The sequence below is a fragment of the Aquarana catesbeiana genome, linkage group LG04 (assembly GCF_042186555.1).
Source record: "Aquarana catesbeiana isolate 2022-GZ linkage group LG04, ASM4218655v1, whole genome shotgun sequence".
NCBI classification, from domain to species: Eukaryota; Metazoa; Chordata; class Amphibia; order Anura; family Ranidae; genus Aquarana; species Aquarana catesbeiana.
In genome coordinates, this window is record NC_133327.1 from 197,142,141 (window position 1) to 197,160,859 (window position 18,719).

An 18,719-nucleotide genomic window follows, 5' to 3' on the forward strand; every position below is an offset into this window, starting at 1 on the left:
ATATACACTTAACCTAGTTAACAGATCATTTCATTTTCCGGCATTTGCCAAAATACTCAACATCAGTAGGCTCCTAGCAGAAGACAAGGTGAGTGTTCAGCAGAATAGTGTTTAGTGTTAGACTTAATTAAAGTATTAGTTTTAGACTATTGCTTCTCAGCCTTTTGGCTAAGATCAAGTGTAGTATCTGTTCTTATCAGTGGTTAGGGAAAGAACCCTGACTCCCATTCGCCAATTGGGGAGCCAGTTAGTATTTCCTTGATGTAATTAGGTGGGGGCAGTGGGAGGGCCTTTTTCCTCCTGAGTTGATTCTGGCCTTGTGCACAAGTCTTGTCCCCAGTTGTAGGCAAGGCTCTCCCTAAGCTCTCTAATTTCTGATGCCTTCCTGGTAGGGATGGGGCTGCACTGGTCTGGCCGAAGGGCCAGGCTCCAAAAGAAGCCTGTGGTGTATGTGCCCCAGGGGTGCCATAATGCTCACTGTGTACAGGGCACTTTGAGTTTATTGGCACCAAGGTCACTGCACCATCACACTTTTTTCCCACCTGCCTCTAGGGCCGGGCCTTTTGGCAGGGACCAGAGGAATTTTTGATTCCTGGCTGAAGGGCCTGCCATGGTATTGCACCATGGCACTTATGCACTTATCCCTTTTAATTTCGCACGGTTAGTAGGGTGTAGGTACTTGGGCTTGCCCTTAAAAGCTGGGGAGGGGGTGGACATGACCTTCTGTCTTGGTTCGCCCTTTCTCATGAGGTCTCCCTTCAGGGGAGCCCCACCTAGTACTTGGGGTTGGTCTGTTTCGGCAGTCCTCCCAGAGAATGGTGTCCGCCTGGTTTCAGCTAGGTGGGCCAGTGAGTACTTCAGTCTCTGTCAGGAACCTTGTGCCCCGGGGGATCAGGGTAAGGGTCCGTCCTCTTCGGAGGTCTATGCGTACACCCTGTGCACTTTTTCATGTTCTCACCTTTTGTGTGTGCACTTTTTTTTTTTTGCACCAGATGTTAGTCTGAGTGTGTTTCACACACCACTGGCTTAAAAAAAAGTGTTAGACTGTCTTTAGGGGTGCAGCCAGGTCAAACAGTTTGAACTTCTTAACTTAAAAGATTTTCTGTACTTTAATCAGTTGTGACTTTTTTGTTGCTTGTGTAGATGACCTGTTGAAAATCTGTCCAAGCCCCACCTGTTTTGCTGACTGCACTGCAGTGTACCTGAACAGGGCATATTCTTTTTAGATGCATCACATTGCATCCAGAAGTTGTAGGGTATTGTACCATGTTAGCCATAGATTAATGCAGAAAGTATGGAGTGATGTTCTTTTGTTTAAACTTTCTTTATTGTTGTCCATCACATCTCGACAAATACAGTTCAGTACAAATACGTTAGTGACAGACTTTTTCTATATCAACATTAGCAGTAATTTGCATATTTGTATTTAACAAAAGTAAATTAAAATAAAATAAAGTAAAAATAAAAAATAAATAAGTAAAGAGAGAGAAGGAAAAAGAAGGGGGGGGGGGGGAAACGGCATAGAAAGGGGAGAGAAAAAAGGGGGGGGGATAGTCTCGGGCTGTGTTAAAATTTCTGTTGAGACCTTGAAAACTGATCTCGTGGGTAGTACCAGTATATGTTACATTGAGGTTTACAGGTCCCCGGGGGCGGCGACCAGCAGTAGCCCTCGCCCACCGTAGACCCTCCGACCTGAGCAATAATGATCTTCCGGACCGGGGAGAGGTACGCCGCGGCCCGTCCGAACCGCCACCACCGGGTGCCCCACCGGAGGAGGGGGGCACAAGGCCTCCATCTGTCCTCCCCCGGCGCGCCCCCGGGGCCGCGGGTCCGTCTCCGCCCACACGGCCCCTCCGGCCAGGAAAGCAGCTTTTCCTCAATTTTAACCGGTAAGTTATGTTTAGGTGCCCATACTCTGCGCAATCAACCAACAGTGCTATGAATAATATCACTTGATAGGGTAAGGGAAGTAGGGGTAAGAAGAGAAAAGAGTAGAAAAAAGGGTGGAGGAGTGGCAGGGAGAGTGGGCGGGGTAAGGGGGGGTAGATAGGGTCAAACCTTGTTCACTCGTGCTTCTCCGATCATCCACCTCGGACTATCCGCCCCCAGGCAGCCCCTTGGTTCTGGCAAAGGCATCGGAGTCCACGTGCGACCTATATTTCAGTCTTAAGGAGAAACCGTGGTGGGAGCTATTTAGGGTGGGCTCTGTGGCCCAATGTGGGATCCGCCAATTTTAATAGGGAAGTGTCCAGGCTAGAGGGTACATAGGAAGTATCTTGGAAGTGTTCTTGCCATATTGACCATATGGCTGTGTGCTTAACTGTAGTGTTTTTGCCCACTGCCACCCACTCCTCTGCTTCCCTTATTGCAATAAACCCTGCATATCCACTCGTCTTTGCTCGGTATCTGCTCTTTCTTCCAGAAGATAGGCAGTAGACGTTTGGCGGCATTGAGCAAATGAGGTAGTGCGCTTTTTTTGTAGCGACTAACTGGTACAGGGGGGACATGCAGGAGGAAATGTTCCGGGGAGAAGGGGATCTCTATTCCGAGGATATCTTTAATCTGGTCCTTAATCATCCGCCAATATGTCGTTATTCGTGGGCACTCCCATCACAAATGTAGGAGGGTGCCTCGGCCTCCGCATCCCCGCCAACATCGATCTGAGCTAGCAGGATAAATCCGCGCCAGTTCAGATGGGACTCTGTACCAACGTGTTAATAATTTGTAATTTGTCTCTTGCATCTTAGAGTCCAGCGAGCTGGAGTGTGTGAATTGGTACATACATGCTAGTTGAGATTCGGAGAACCCCTTCCCAAGGTCTTTCTCCCATGCTCTTATATAAGTAGGTTTAGAGGCCGAGGCCGAGGACCCCAGTAATTGATAAAGTTCAGAAATCATGTGTGGGACCGGTTCTTCCAGTATAAACAGTCCCTCAAAAGGCGAGAGTGTTGAGATGTCCCTAATAGAGTTGCCGTGTACTGCAAAAAAGTGGTGCAATTGTCTGTACTTCCAGAAATTTAGGTGTGGGCTACCTGGTCTATTTCCCAGAGACTCAAAGGGCAGAAGCTTCCCACCTCTCAATAGTTTGCCACAGCTGGCGTTCTTGTCATCTACCCAGGCCTCAAAGAAACCTGCGCGTTCCCCCGGTTCAAACCAGAGGAATCCGCCCAATGGGGCCAGCGGGGACACAGGGGGGGCTAAGTTCAACCTTCTGTTTACTCTGTCCCATGTGTCAAGCGTAGATATCGTCAATGGGGACGTAGAGTCTGATAATCCCCTGTGTTCCCGTGAGAGCCACAGGGCGTAGGACAAGTTTCTGCCTGCCATATATTTTTCCATGGTCACCCATAGTTTGGAGTGTCCATGGAAGTGCCAATTTAGAGTTCTCTGTAGGGCAATAGCCTGGTAGTATTGCTGTAAATCCGGGACTCCCAACCCTCCGTATCTTTTCGAACGTCTCAGCACCTTCATAGCAATTCGTGGCTTCTTTGAATTCCAAATGAAGGTGGTGATCAAGTTGGATAATTGTTTAAAAAAGGTTTTGGGCAAGCGTATAGGAAGCATCTGCATATAAAACAGAATTCTGGGGAGTACGTTCATTTTTATTATATTTGTCCTGCCTATCCATGTGAAAGCTGTCTTCGTCCAATGTGTTAAGTCTTGTTTAATTTCTGTCAAAAGTCTAGGGAAGTTTGTGGTATATAGAGTGTCAAAGCTGTCCGTCAGTTGTATGCCTAGGTAGCGTAGAGAAGATTTAGTCCACGTGAAAGGGAATGTTGCTTTTAGGCTGTTTGTCATGGAGGAAGACAGATTGACAGGTAGAATTTCTGATTTATTATAGTTGATTTTAAAATTAGAAAGTGTACCAAAGTTTTTGAGTTCCCGCATCAGGACCGGCAACGAGACCAGGGGATTGGTTAGGTGAAACAGTACATCATCTGCGTAGGCTGAGAGTTTGTGCTCCACAGCACCCACCGTCAGCCCTGTGATATCTGCGTTTGCTCTCACTCCACGAAGCAGTGGTTCTAAGGCCAGGGCGAAGAGGAGGGGGGAGAGTGGGCACCCCTGTCTCGTGCCGTTCCCAATCGGGAACTTGGATGAGAGGATCCCATTAACCCTAACCTGTGCACTAGGTTCCGAGTAAAGGGCCAGTATCCAAGCTAGCATATTTGGGCCCAGCCCCATTGAGGTTAAGACCTCTCTGAGATATGACCAATCTATGCGATCGAACGCCTTCTCGGCGTCGGTGGAGAGTATTAGGTAAGGGGGGGGTACCTCTTTAGTTTTAGCCCAATGTATAAGTTGAATCGCACGGATTGAGTTGTCTCGAGCTTCGCGTCCTACAATAAAACCCGTCTGGTCTAAGTGGACTATGAGGGGGATAAGGTGTTTCAGTCGGTTTGCAAGGATTTTCGCTAGGATTTTTACGTCCGTATTTAGTAAGGAAATGGGGCGGTAACTCTGTGGGACAGTTGGGTCTTTACCCTCCTTCGGTATAACCGAGATGTGTGCTAAGAGAGCTTCAGATGGGATTTTGCATCCCTTTACTAGGGAATTGAAGTATTTACACATGTGGTTCGTGAGGAGCGGGGAGAATTTGGCATAATATGCTATAGTAAATCCGTCAGGACCTGGGCTTTTCCCATTGGGTAAAGATTTGATGGTGGACTCAAGTTCCGTGGTAGTGATAGGGGATTCTAAGTCAGCTAGTTGGTCTTCAGTCAGGGAGGGCAGTCCATTGGTGGATAAGTAGTCTCGAATTTTGGTCAGTCTGTTTTCTTTAGCTTCATGGGTAGTTTCCGCATCTAGGTTGTAGAGTTTGGCGTAATAGTCGCGGAACCCTTCTGCTATCTTGGAGGAATGGAATGTCATATCTCCCGTAGGGGTTCGAAGTTTGTGTACTTGCATTTGGGCCCGTTTTGTCCGAAGCGCTCTTGCGAGCATGCGTCCGCACTTGTTACCATGCTCGTAGTATCGGTGGGATAAGTGTCGCAATTGTTTACGCGCCTGTCGTTCTAACAACCGTGAGAATATGTCTCTGAGTTCCATTAGTTCTCGTAGGTCATCTGAGGAACCTCCCGCCTTGTGTTTAAGTTCCGCCTGCTGAAGTGCCTTTAGAACTCTATTATAGTCAGTTTGCCTTTCTTTCTTTAGTCTTGACCCCTGTGCAATAAGTTCGCCTCGTACAACGGCCTTATGACATTCCCATATTGTGCCCTCGCTCAATTCTCCTTGATTATTTTCTCGGAAGTAATTTTTTATCGTGTCTGAGACCTGGGCTTCCACTACAGGGTCGTCTAATAAGTATTCATTAAGGCGCCAGTTCTAGGTTTTCCGGGAGCCTGTTGGAATGATAAAAGAGGCCTGGACCGGGGCATGGTCTGAAATGGTTATGTTTCCTATGGAGGAGCTTTGAAGGAGCTCCAAGGTCGGGCGGTCAAAATAGACCAAGTCTATACGTGTGTAAACGTTATGTACCGCTGAATAATAACTGTAATCCCTCTCTGTGGGGTGAAGGGCCCTCCAGCAGTCAACTAGGCCCATCATCTGAAGGGATTTTCGAAAGTGCCGAAGGAATGCGTGTGAGTGGGAGGGCTTGCTGTGTGAAGTGTCCAGGGATGGGTCTGGGCTCACATTAAAGTCGCCTCCTAAAACTAGAGACCCCTCTCTGAACTCCTCTAGTTTCTCTATGATTGAATCAAGGAAGGTCAGTTGATTCGAATTGGGGGAATAGATATTGGCGAGGGTGTATTTAGTACCCGCTATGGTCCCTTTCAGAAAGACATATCGTCCCAGGGGGTCAATCCTGGTGTCTGAATATTGGAAGGGGCAGTTTTTGTGGATAGCTATGGAGGTGCCTCTGGACTTGTTGACTGGGGAAGTACTATGGTACCACTGACTGTAGATATGTGTCGGTAGTTTTGGTATGGCATGGTGTGTGAAGTGTGTTTCCTGTAGGAAAACTATTTGCGCCCTGGACTTTTTTAATTCCCACCACAGCTTACTCCGCTTACAGGGTGAGCAGAGACCACGGACATTATAAGAGATTACCTTAACCGTTGTCATTGTAGAATGATGTTGTAGGTCTGCTGCGGTCCCGGGGCGGAGTCCGGAGCGGGCAACGGCAATCGAATAGACCCTGTTAGGGAAGAGGAGAGCAAGAAAGAGGCCAGGGAGGGAGAAGAGAATAGAGGAGGAAAGTGAAGAAACAAAATTAAAAGTGCAATTAAAGTTAAAACAAACTTTAACGTCAGCATAACCATATGCAACATTTAAATGTAACGAGAACCTAACAATGGTTCTATATAGGCACAGACTGGGCCCAATGTGCCCCCCTTCTTCAGGGGACCCATTTTGTCCAGGTCCGGTATCCCAAATGGGATTAGTGCCCAAACATGGGCAGCCTACTGGGGGAACGTGAGCCGTCATGGAGGGGAGAAGGGAGAGGGGGTCCACCCCGCTCCCACCTCTTAAATGCTGGGTTATGACCCGTAGATGGGGGGGGTTGTTGTAAATGGCATGATAGGGGGTTAGGGGGGGGGGAGTTGTATACTTGGGGGAGGCCCGGGGAGAGTAGTACTAGTAGCTAAGGAGAACTGGAAACATCCTCCAACTGTGTCTTTTCAGGAAGCGGGTGAGAGCCTTGACCAGCTTTATGTAGGCAGAAGATCGTTGTCAGGGCCTAGTGAGACCAGGCTCAGCAGCAGTTGAACTGTAAAAGAAGTTCCAGGTCTGTAGGTGATTTAATAAAAAGGGGTGCCTCCAAAACAGGGGGGTAAGGACTCAGTTCGGGATCCTGACGGTACCATCAGTCTCTCAGTGCAGAGGGGCCGGGGGAGGCATCTGACTCTTGCTGGTGGCGACTGCGTCTTCGGCCCCGGCGTTGGGGCATTTGTGTCCAGGGCTGGGGGAGTTCAATGTTTGGAAAGTTCATCATCGCATGGTCCCCTCGCCAATCCGGAAAGTCAACTTTGCCAAGTGCCAGGGCAGAGAGAAAGTGAGGGAGATCATCTTTGGTGCGTAGGGTGGCTGAACGGCCTTCTTTAAAGGCTTGTAAGTAAAAGGGAAAGCCCCAGCGGTATGTGAGGCCTGCTTCTTGGAGGGCCAGCAAGATAGGTTTTAGGGCTCGACGTTGCATCAGCGTGCGTCTGGAGATGTCCTGGAAGAAACAGAGGTGGGCGCCGTCGAAATCAAAATAAGGTCTGTTGCGCATTTTTTGCATTATTCGCTCCTTGAGAGTGTATTTATGCAACTTGCATATTATGTCTCGTGGGTTGTCAGCGTCTTGGGATGGTGGTCGCAGGGCTCGGTGGGCACGATCAATCTCAATAGGCTCTGTTTCTGGTAGGTCCAGGATTTCCCTGAATATGCCTTGTAGGGAAGGGATAATGTCCCTGGGGGCTGTTGCTTCTGGCATACCTCGGATACGGATGTCTGCCCTTCTGCTGCGATTTTCAAAGTCGTCAAGTTGTGACAATAATAAGTCCAGCTTTTGATCCTGAGCTGCACATCTAAGCTGCAATGCTGACATAGTGGGAAGAGCCTCATCCAGCCTTTGCTCAATAGTTTCCACTCTGTTGCCCAGGTGTGTAGTGTCCTCTTTGAGTTGTGCTATATCCTCTGTGAATGCCTTTTCCACCCTGGCTGTGAATCTTTCCAAATCCTCTCTAGTGGGGAGGGACCAGATGTGCTTTTTAATGTCCCCCTCTTCTATAAGGTCGGCAATATCCGATCCCCCTGCCCTAGACACAGTGGATCCCGGGGATGTCGGGGGTACAGAGTCACTCACCGATCCGGGTGATGGCTGTGGCGATAGCGCGGCTGGCGTGGTTTGCTTCTGTGCCGGCGCGTGCTGTTTCCCTGTCTTATTGACCGGCGCCATCTTGGATTTCTCCGGGGCCTTGCCGCGGGTCCCGGAAAAATAGGAATCCAGCTGCCCCTGTTGGGTGATCTCTGTCCCGGAATGGTGGGCTGTATTCCGCCGCCTTTGTGACATGTCCTGGGCTCTTATCTAAATTCCTTCAAATTCCAGAATCTATAAAGAAAGAAATTGGGCAAGAAGCTGAAGTCAGCAGAGCTCAGTGAGAAGAGCTTTGATAGCTGATTGGAGGGAAGGGACACACCCCCCTTCACACAACACACAGGAACAGAGCTAAAGTTGTCCATAAACAGACTGTGTGCTGAAGCTCCCTCCCCATCACCTCACAAAAATGACACTTAATTCTCTAGACTGATACAAATATACACTATAGATGGTTATGCTTTGTTCATATTTCATGTCTGATGTTTACAGCCATTTTAAGTAAGCCCATAAAGGGTATCATTCTAAACTTTCTGTATATAAAGAAGTTGTAATGCTCCATTTATCTAATATACAAAATCTATTTCAAAATATTGAAAAAAAAAAAATAGGTAGGTATGTAAATCTCAGGGTTGTGTTTCCTTTTGGCAAAAGATGCATGCTACCTTTTGTGGAACTTATCAAGTATCCTAAAAGTTTGCATTGTCTGACTTGATTAGTAAGGAGCAATGTACAAATGGCAGTAATTCATAGCAACCTGTTCTCCAAATTGATGAAAGATAAAGGATTATGATTTTGTACATTTGATATTATTGTTTTTTGTATTATCCACTAAAATTTGACATATAGGGGTTGATTTAATAAAACCAGAGAGTGCAAAATCAATGCAGCCATGCATGTTAGCCATTTAAGTGTTGACAAAAAAAACCTGGAAGCTGATTGGTTTCTATGCAGAGCTGCACCAAGTTTTGCACTCTTGAGTTTTAGTAAATCAACCCCATAGAGCAGCTGTAAAGAGGGGTCAAGAGATGCACTAATACGGACAAAGGGGCTGTGTAATAGTATTGGTCCCCAAATTTTATTTATTTTGGAAAGCCTATTAAAATAAAACAACAAACAAAAAATTATATATATTACATTATAAGGACCATCAGGAATGACAAAGAGATAGTCAGTCATTTTAATACACATGTTAAATACAAGGCCTGTGAGCCGAATCTGCCCTACCAGGCCATTTCATGTGACCCTCAAGTTAAGGGGGGTGCCTCGTGATGTATGGGAGTATGGGGGACTCCTAAATTCTGATGGTGTGGGGGCTCTTGACATCTGATGTAAGGGGCTGATGCTCTCAACATATAGTCTTTCAGATACAACCAGCCCTTTGAGGGCAACCAAAATGCTGATGCGTTGATAAAATTGAATTTAACACCCCTGTTCTAATAGAAGCAGTGGCTGCGAAGTAAACCTGTACAGCACAAACTACATCCAGATAATGTATGGAGATCTTCTGATGAACTGGAAATGGACAGAGAGATGGAAGAACGATGTATTGGTTGAGGTAGAAGACCAGGTCTAATAAAGTTGGATGTGATCTGATGTCATCTTTGTGCAACTTCCTGCTTTCCTATTGGAATCATAGGGTGTTTTTTGGGCTCCCGTTAAACAGCACTTGGCATTCCAGAGGCAGGAAATTTTCACACAGTCTTGGAGCGGTGACATGTCCACATGTCTGTTGGGAGTAGAAATGGTTATACTGGGCTGGCCCAAAGTTTTTATTTGCCTGTGTCCAATCCTCCTGTAGGCAGCAGTATAACCTGACTGTATCTGAAAACCTGTGTCCCGTAATAAAAAAGAAAAACCTTGTTGGTTGCACCTGGGCATTTTTTTCTAGCTTTGCCACATCTTCACAAATCAGTCTATTTGAATTAGCAACTATCATTTACTGTATGCGCTCCTTTGAAAAGCATAAAAGTGTTTCATTTAAAGTGGAGGGCCACGCTAAAATAAAAAAGTGCATCAATATTTTTTTAAAAATTAAACAAAAAAATTTGAAAAAAAAATTAACTTACCTGAAACCCCTGTTGCTAGGCAGTCTTCCTAATCTGCCTCTTCCTATTCCGCGGCGCTTCCTACTCTTCGGCGAGCGGCCCCATTGCCTTCTGGGACATTCACAAAGCGCCGCGCGACTCGCGCATGCGCAGTAGGAAACTGGCAGTGAAGCCGCAAGGCTCCACTGCCTGTTTCCCTTAGTTAGGATGGCGGTGCCGGCAGCCGATCCGATGGACAGATCGGCCTCGGGGGGGGGGCCTACATCGCGGGCTCGCTGGACAGGTAAGTGTCCTTATTAAAAGTCAGCAGCTACAGTGTTTGTAGCTGCTGACTTAAAAAAGAACAAAAAAAAAACGGCCGGAACACCCCTTTAAGAACTGTGAAAGCAAAGGGCATCTGAATATTTGTTTTTTATTGATCGCTCAGTACAAGAGTGTGTTGTAACCTTTAGTTAATAAGTGGTATTAACCACCTCAATACAGGGCATTTTCAGCCCCTTCCTGCCCAGACCAACTTTCAGCATTCAGCGCTGTTGCACTTTGAATGACAATTGCGCTGTCATACAACACTGTACATAGAGCTTTCTTTTGGTGGTATTTGATCACCTCTGCGGTTTTTATTTTTTGCGCTATAAACAAAAGAAGAGTGACAAGTTTGAAAAAAAACACAATTTTTTTACTTTTTGCGATAATAAATATCCAATATTTTTTTCTTTAAAACAAATTTTTTCCTCAGTTTAGGCCAATACGTATTCTTCTACATATTTTTGGTAAAAAAAATTGCAATAAGCGTATATTGATTGGTTTGCGCAAAAGTTATAGCGTCTACAAAATAGGGGATAGATTTATAACATTTTTATTATTTTTTTTTTTTTTTACTAGTAATGGCGGCGATCCGCGATTTTTTATCGTGACTGCGATATTGCGGCGAACACTTTTGACACATTTTTGGGACCATTCACATTTATACAGCGATCCGTGCTATAAAAATGCACTGATTACTGTATAAATGTGACTGGCAGGGAAGGGGTTAACACTAGGTGGTGATCGAGGGGTTAACTGTGTTTGCTAGGGAGTGTTTCTAACTGTAGGGGGAGGGGACTCACTAGGGGAGGAGACCGATCGGTGTTCCTCTGTATTGGGAACATACCATTGGTCTCTTCTCCTCTGACCGGACCGTTGACCTGTGTGTTTACACACACAGATCCATGGTCCTGCTGTGTTACCGGCAATCGTGGGTGCCCGGCGCACTTCGCGGCCGCCGAGCACGCGCACCGGGTGCCCAGTGACACGGCGCGCGCGCGATCGCCGGCGGCGGCGCGCGCGCCCCCTGGTGGGCCGGGAAAGCGAGGCCATCATATGACGCCCGCCCGCCACGAGAGCTGCGCCGCCTGGCCGTCAATTGACAGCCAGCGGTCAGCAAGCAGTTAAACCCAAACCCAAAAATGTATTATACTGCATCTCACAAACCATTAGATGTGGTGGCTGTATCAGTTTTCTTTTCTTTGGCCTTTCCTTCTGTTTTCACCTGGTGGTCTGGCCAGTAGCACACCCCCTGTATTAGTGAGATACCACTATGGATGAATGAGCATAGAAAGCATAGCAGGCAGCAACATTGTCAGTCTGGGGGGAGGGTAGTGTTAACTATATTAGCATATTTAAATACACTAGCAAATTGAAGCCAAACTCACACTTTATAATCAGTTGCACCCCCTCCTATTGCTAGTGTTAAATGGTTTGTCTCATCCATGTAAACTGATACATTCTTCTGGAAAGCTTGTGCTTTTTGCTGCCTTGATCACCAGATGAAAATAGAAGAAGGACCAAGATGAATAGAAAAGAACAGAAGAAAGCCTAAAAAAGAAAAATGAATGCAGCCATCGCATCTTAGAATTGGTAAACTGCACTATACAGTAATAAATGTTAGTTTTGGGTTTATTACAGCTTTAATCCAGTACATTGTTGCCATGCAGGATTTTATCCAGCTGTCCTTATTAAAAGATATATAGTGCACCCTGCAGCAATACTAAGAGGTTCAGAATAATCGGTGCACTCCCTGTTTGCCAAGGACATTTTACAGAAAATTAAATTTTTTATGTTCCCTCTAAGCTTCTTATTATTGGAAGAATACAGTGCTCTTAATGCAGTATTTTTAGAGCTGACATGTTTACTTACTATTTTAGTGCAGACTGTGAGAATGCTGCTAAGTTCTGTTGCCACGTCTCAGCAATGCTAAAAATGACACAAATAAACATGCAGTGTCTTGAAAAAGTATTCATACCCCTTGAAATGTTCCACATTTTGTCATGTTACAACCAAACATGTAAATGTATTTTATTAGAATTTTATGTGATAGACCAGCACAAAGTGGCACATAATTGTGAAGTGGAAGGAAAATTTTTTTACAAATAAATATCGGAAAAGTTTGGCGTGAATTTGTATTCAGCCCCCTTTACTCTGATACCCCTAACTAAAATCTAGTGGAACCAATTGCCTTCAGAAGTCACCTAATTAGTAAATCGAGTCCATCTGTGTGTAATTTAATCTCAGTATAAATACACCTGTTCTGTGAAGCCCTCAAAGGTTTGTTAGAGAACCTTAGTGAACAAACAGCATCATGAAGGCCAAGGAATACACCAGACAGGTCAGGGATGAAGTTGTGGAGACGTTTAAAGCAGAGTTAGGTTATAAAAAACTATCCCAAGCTTTGAACATCTCATGGAGCACTGTTCAATCCATCATACGAAAATTGAAAGAGTATGGCACAACTGCAAACCTACAAAGACATGGCCATCAACCTAAACTGACAGACCGGGCAAGGTATTAATCAGAGAAGCAGCCAAGAGGCCAATGGTAGCTCTGGAGGAGCTGCAGAGATCCACAGCTCAGGTGGGAGAATCTGTTCACAGGACAACTATTAGTTATGCACTTCACAAATCTAGCCTATATGAAAGAGTGGCAAGAAGAAAGCTATTGTTGAAAGAAAGCCATAAGAAGTCCCATTGGCAGGAAGCCATGTGGGGGACACAGCAAACGTGGAAGAAGGTGCTTTGGTCAGATGAGAAAATTTTTGGCCTAAAAGCAAAATGCTATGTGTGAAGGCAAACTAACATTGCACATCACCCTGAACACACCATCCCCACTGTGAAACATGGTGGTGGCAGCATCATGTTGTGAGGATGCTTTTCTTCAGCAGGGACAGGGAAGCTGGTCAGAGTTGATAGGAAGATGGATGGAGCCAAATATAGGGCAATCATAAAAGAAAACCTGTTAAAGTCTGCAAAAGACTTGAGACTGGGGTGGAGGTTCATCTTCCAGCAGGAAAACGACCCTAAACATACAACCAGAACTACAATGGATGGTTTAGATCAAAGCATATTCATGTGTCTGAATGGCCCAGTCAAATTCCAGACCTAAATTCAATTGAGATTTAGAGTAGTAAGACTTGAAAATTGCTGTTAACAGACGCTCTCCATCCAATCTGACAGAGCTTGAGCTATTTTACAAAGAAGAATGGGCAAAAATGTCACTCTCTAGATGTGCAAAGCTGGTAGAGACATCCCCAAAGAGACTTGCAGCTGTAATTGCAGTGAAAGGTGGTTCTACAAAGTATTGACTCAGGGGGCTGAATACAAATGTACCCCACACTTTTCACATATTTGTAAAAAATTTTGAAAACCATTTATCATTTTCCTTCCACTTCACAATTATGTGCAACTTTGTGTTGGTCTATGACATAAAATCCCAACAAAATACATTTACGTTTTGGGTTGTAACATTACAAAATGTGGAAAATTTCAAGGGGTATGAATACTTTTTCAAGGCACTGTAGGCAATTGACAACAGTAAGTTACATGGATACTAATATCTCTGCATAACAGTCTCCGCATTGATACTGTATGTATCGGGTTAATTATGTTAAACTTCACCTTTCTGGTAAGTTTGATTTATCTCAGTATTTGAGAGACATAAGACACCATCTTGCTAAGTATGTGCTATAGCTGTCGCTTACAGGAGATTGTACACTATGAAAAGCACCATCTAGAGCAGGGATCTCTAAATTATGGCCCTCCAGCTGTTACGGAACTACACATCCCATGAGGCACTGTAAAACTCTGATAATCACAGAGATGACTAGGCATGATGAGAATTGTAGTTCCTGAACAACTGAAGGGCCATCGTTTGGAGACCCCTGGTCTAGAGGCTATATGCCTGCATACACAGCAAAGCTCAGTTTTGCTTGGCATCCTATGGAGGTAGGATTTCTTTCTCCAGCTCTGCTGAATCAATGCTTTGGCTTAGATGGTTTCTGGTGGTCTTCCAAGGCGACCTTGCTTATCTTTTAAAGAATAAGGTTGTCTGAGGTCCTGGTCTTTCTTTTTACACATGGTTCTGTTTTCCTTCCACCTTAAGAAGAACATTGAGAACCTGCCTGTCTATTAGTGACTTCTCATATATAATAGTCGCCCCCTTGCATGCACTAGATGTGGTCAAGGCTGGAAGACTTTATTTGGCAGCCACAGCCTCCCTCTTAAAAGACAGAATATGTGTTTGTTGTTCCAGTTTGTCCTAATCAGAATGTTTAGAGTCCTTGTAAGTAAAACCCATCTCTGGATTTGAAAGCTTATTCTTTGAAGGTATCGGACCTTCCACTCCCTGTCTACTCTCATTCTACTAGGGTAGTGGTTTCTTCCTGGCTTTTTTGTCACATGACATCATCTCCCATGCATGCAATGCTGCTACCTGGTCCTTTGTCCACATTTGGCTTGGATGGTCTCTGGTGGTCTTCCAAGGCGACCTTCCTTATCTTTTAAAGAATAAGGTTGTCTGAGGTCCTGGTCTTCCTTTTTACACATGGTTCTGTTTTCCTTCCACCTTAAGAAGAACATTGAGAACCTGCCTGTCTATTAGTGACTTCTTATATATAATAGTTGCCCTTGCATGCAATAGATGTGGTCAAGGCTGGAAGACTTTATTTGGCAGCCACAGCCTCCCTCTTAAAAGACAGAATATTTGTTTGTTGTTCCAGTTTGTCCTTGTAAGTAAAACCCATCTCTGGATTTGAAAGCTTATTCTTTGAAGGTATCGGACCTTCCACTCCCTGTCTACTCTCATTCTACTAGGGTAGTGGATTCTTCCTGGCTTTTTTGTCACATGGCATCATCTCCCACGCATGCAATGCTGCTACCTGGTCCTTTGTCCACATATTTACTAAGTTTTATTGTGTGAACATGGCTACATTGGTGAATTCTAGCTCTGGACATAAGGTAGATTGCGATGGGATTTAGTCACAATATTATTCTTGAGGGTTCGGTTTCTGTTTGGTGGTATTTATGTCCTGTTCCTTGCCCCTTTTCTGTGTGTGTGTATGGGGGTTGGGGGGTTGGCTTTCCCATACTTACAAGGATGGGATCCTTGTGTTTCTCAGGAATAAGATTTTTTTTAACTTAAAGTGGTTGTAAACCCTTTTGTGTGACATTTACCTATAGTTAAGCCTAGAATAATGGCCCCGGAAGGAAGAGGGGCGAAGATGGACGTGGCCTGCACAGGGGACAGCGCGGGCTTCGTTTGCAGGTAAGTGTCATATAATGGGCTAGTATGCGACGCATACTAGTCCATTAAAAGCCCCATGGTTTTAATTTGCAGGACTTAAGGGAAGCAAAAAAGGAAATAAAACCCATAGTCAGTAAACTTTGCACATGCCTTTCTTTTTTCTGGGGCCTGTCCCCGCCCACCTCTCAAGCTTCGTACTGGTTTGTGAGGTTATCTATTAATGGGACAACTAGTAGGAAGCTTAGAAGACAGGTATCAATACAGTTTGTTAAATAAAAAGTCAAGATTTGCATAGAATGTCAAGCTACCTATGTCTGGATCTACTGATTTTTTTGGAATGTGGTAACCCCTGTTAATGCATAGCGTCATCAGGTGTGCATTTACAACCATCAGATTTGTGACAGGTTTACTTTCAGTTATGCCGAGGATAAAAATCAATTTAATTTTTGTAAACACTCTCTGTTCTCTTATGTTTGTTTGTAAGTCCTGATGTAATCATTGTAACACACGAGAATAGTCCAAATTATACTTGTTATTATAGACTAACTGTAGGCTAGGGGCAAGTAAAATTGGGAATTTTGCTTCTGCAAAATGTCAGCAAGAATCAGGATATTTTTCCATTCTGCGAAAATATCTTGCTGTAAATGAGTGGCAATAACAAGATCCTTTTAAGGATGCAGCAGGATTTGTATGGCTCCTGAGACTAACAGAAATGTCTTTCAACCATTCTGCAACTGCTCTTGTGCAAATAACAGCAATGATAACCTTGCCTGTAACATATCTCTTTGCTTATTAACAAATTTATGTGATTGCAATGTCAGCTCTGACATGATGATCAATGTCTTTATTGATGTACAAGCAAAAATGTTTTGTTACACAGTGATGGATCAGACACGGCTTTGTTTATAAACAAAGCTATTTTACAAAGGGATTGATTTACTATAGCTGGAGATTGCAAAATTGGGTGCAGCTCTGCATGGAAACCAATCAGCTTCCAGGTTTTCTTTGTCAAAGCCTGAACAAGCTGAAGTTAGAAGCTGATTGGCTACCATGCACAAATACACCAAATTTTACACTTTTCAGTTGTAGTAGGTCAACCCCAAAGTGTCAGGGTCTCACAGCTAGGAGCATTGTGCACTCATATTATAAAAAAGGAAATAAGTACACCTGCGCTGCTTCTTATCTTATATATAATAATACTTGTGGAAGCTACTAAAACACCCCTGTAGAATCACTAAATCACAGTATAAATAAAATAGTGCAGTGCTTCCAAGATAACCAATACATACAATTATTATAAATTTACATGAGTCATACAAAACTCATATATAAAGATATGTTTCATATAAAAAAAAACCATGTGCTTAAGTTACCACCTATTTTATACTTGTGCATCCAACAACATTATGCTGCTTAACTAATTAATACATAAATATATACATAAAATAAATAAAGAACAATATAAATATATTTTTTATATACTATGTTTTTAATTTATGTATGTATTTCTATACTAATTAGGTAGTACAATTTTTATTGGTTGGATGCACAAGTATAAAATAGGTGGTTGAATGCACAAGTATAAAATAGGTGGTAACCTAAAGTGGAGCTCCATCTAAAAGGGGAAGCTCTGCTTGTCTGCCTCCTCCCTGCCTCTGCTGACACATTTGACACCTTTTGGGGGGAGGGGGAGCAGGTACCTGGTTTTGACAGGTACCTGCTCCCACTTCTGGCCCAGTTCCCCGTGGTGAACTGAGCCGGAAGTTTGGCCCCTCTTCCTCTCCCACAGCCTTCCCAATCACAAAACACAGCTTGCTTAGCGGATGTGCAGTAGGAATCCGGCTCTGAAGCCGCTAGGCTTCACTGCTGATTTCCCTTAGTCAGGCGCCAGCACCCGATATCCGAGCAATCAGCTCGGGTGAGGACACCGCTGGGTTCCTGGACAGGTAAGTGCCCCAATATTAAAACCGTATTTGTAGCTTCTGTGGTGGGGGGGGGGGGGGGTCTGGAGCTCCTCTGTAAGGTGGAAGTTACTTCTATCACTGACTTTTTTTTTTTAAGCACATGAATTTTTTATATGAAACATATATGTATATATCAGTTTTGTATGAATCATGTACATTTAATTGTATGCATTGGATGGTCTTGGAAGCGCTGCACTATTTTTATTGATTGTGCACTCATAGTTTTAATAGTTTTGTTTCTTTTCCAGTGCAGCATGGCAAAATTAGAAGGTAATTTTGATGAATTACAACAAAATCACAGTTTTTGCAACAAAACCTCCCTCTTATCTCTACTGTAGACACATGAGTCAGTGTGGTTAATTTACTAAAGGGATGTTCACTTTGCTAAGTGAATTTTTAATTTGAGTTAAAGTAATTAAGGTAAACCTAAGTCAAAATTCACTTTGCAAAGAACCCCCAATCATGTGCAAGGAAATTTAAAAAAAAAATGAATTTTTCCTCATGCATGATTGGATGATTGAATTCAGCAGAGCTTTACCTCATTCACTAAGCTTAAAGGAAATTTACTTTGCGTAGTTTTCATTCTCTACCTCTTTTGTGAATCAACCTCATGGTGTAACAGATGGGGAGCTGCACTTATAGCCTCGGCAACATACTGTACATCATGAACATTTTTCATTGATGAGAAATCATTGTTAATAAAACTTGTGATAGGCTTAGTGACAGATAATGCATCTTCGTAAAACTGACGATTCCACCTTGCTGTCTGATAATAGAACATTTGTCCATTTTTTTGTGGATGTCCTTTTCAGCACAATACTTTTTTTTTAATTACTACTTTAGAAATGACTGGACTTCAAGAGCGTCTGTCAGAATTGCAGTCAGAAAATGAATCCCTTCAAACTCAAGTAAAAAATCAGGAATCTGTCTGCAAGTCTCTTGCTTTAACCTCCCAGCAGCTTCAAGATTCGCGTGACACAGAAAATGAATTGAAAAGCAGATGTCATCAGCAGCAAAAGCAGATTTTAGGTACGAGAAACCTTTGCTTTTGTGAACTGTGCATTTGTCACTGTACAAAGTTTATCAACAACAATTCTGTTTGCTTTTATTGTTATAAAAAGATTTAAATACATGCCTGTGTAATGCCTGTGTAATACGTGTGTGTATGTATATATATAGAGCTGTGAAAAAGTATTTGCCCGTTCCTGATTTTTTTTTATTTTTTTGCATATTTCTCACACTTAAACGATTCAGATCCTCAAACAAATTTTAATATTACACAAAGATAACCCAAGTAAATCCAAGATGAAATTTATAAATTAATTTTTTCTGGCCCTATGGGAAAAAGTAATT

At 43.7% G+C, this 18,719-nt stretch overlaps 1 protein-coding gene and 1 pseudogene across 1 annotated transcript in view; both read left to right on the forward strand.

The window, feature by feature from the left end:
• The window catches only part of LEKR1 (leucine, glutamate and lysine rich 1), a 283,385-nt gene that overhangs the window by 150,803 nt on the left and 113,863 nt on the right, over positions 1-18,719 (forward strand). The window contains exon 6 of the mRNA XM_073626080.1: positions 18,210-18,395. Within this exon, the coding sequence (XP_073482181.1) occupies positions 18,210-18,395 (186 nt within the window). The remainder of the gene's footprint in view (positions 1-18,209; positions 18,396-18,719) is intronic.
• Positions 149-356, forward strand: LOC141141886 (U2 spliceosomal RNA; annotated as a pseudogene).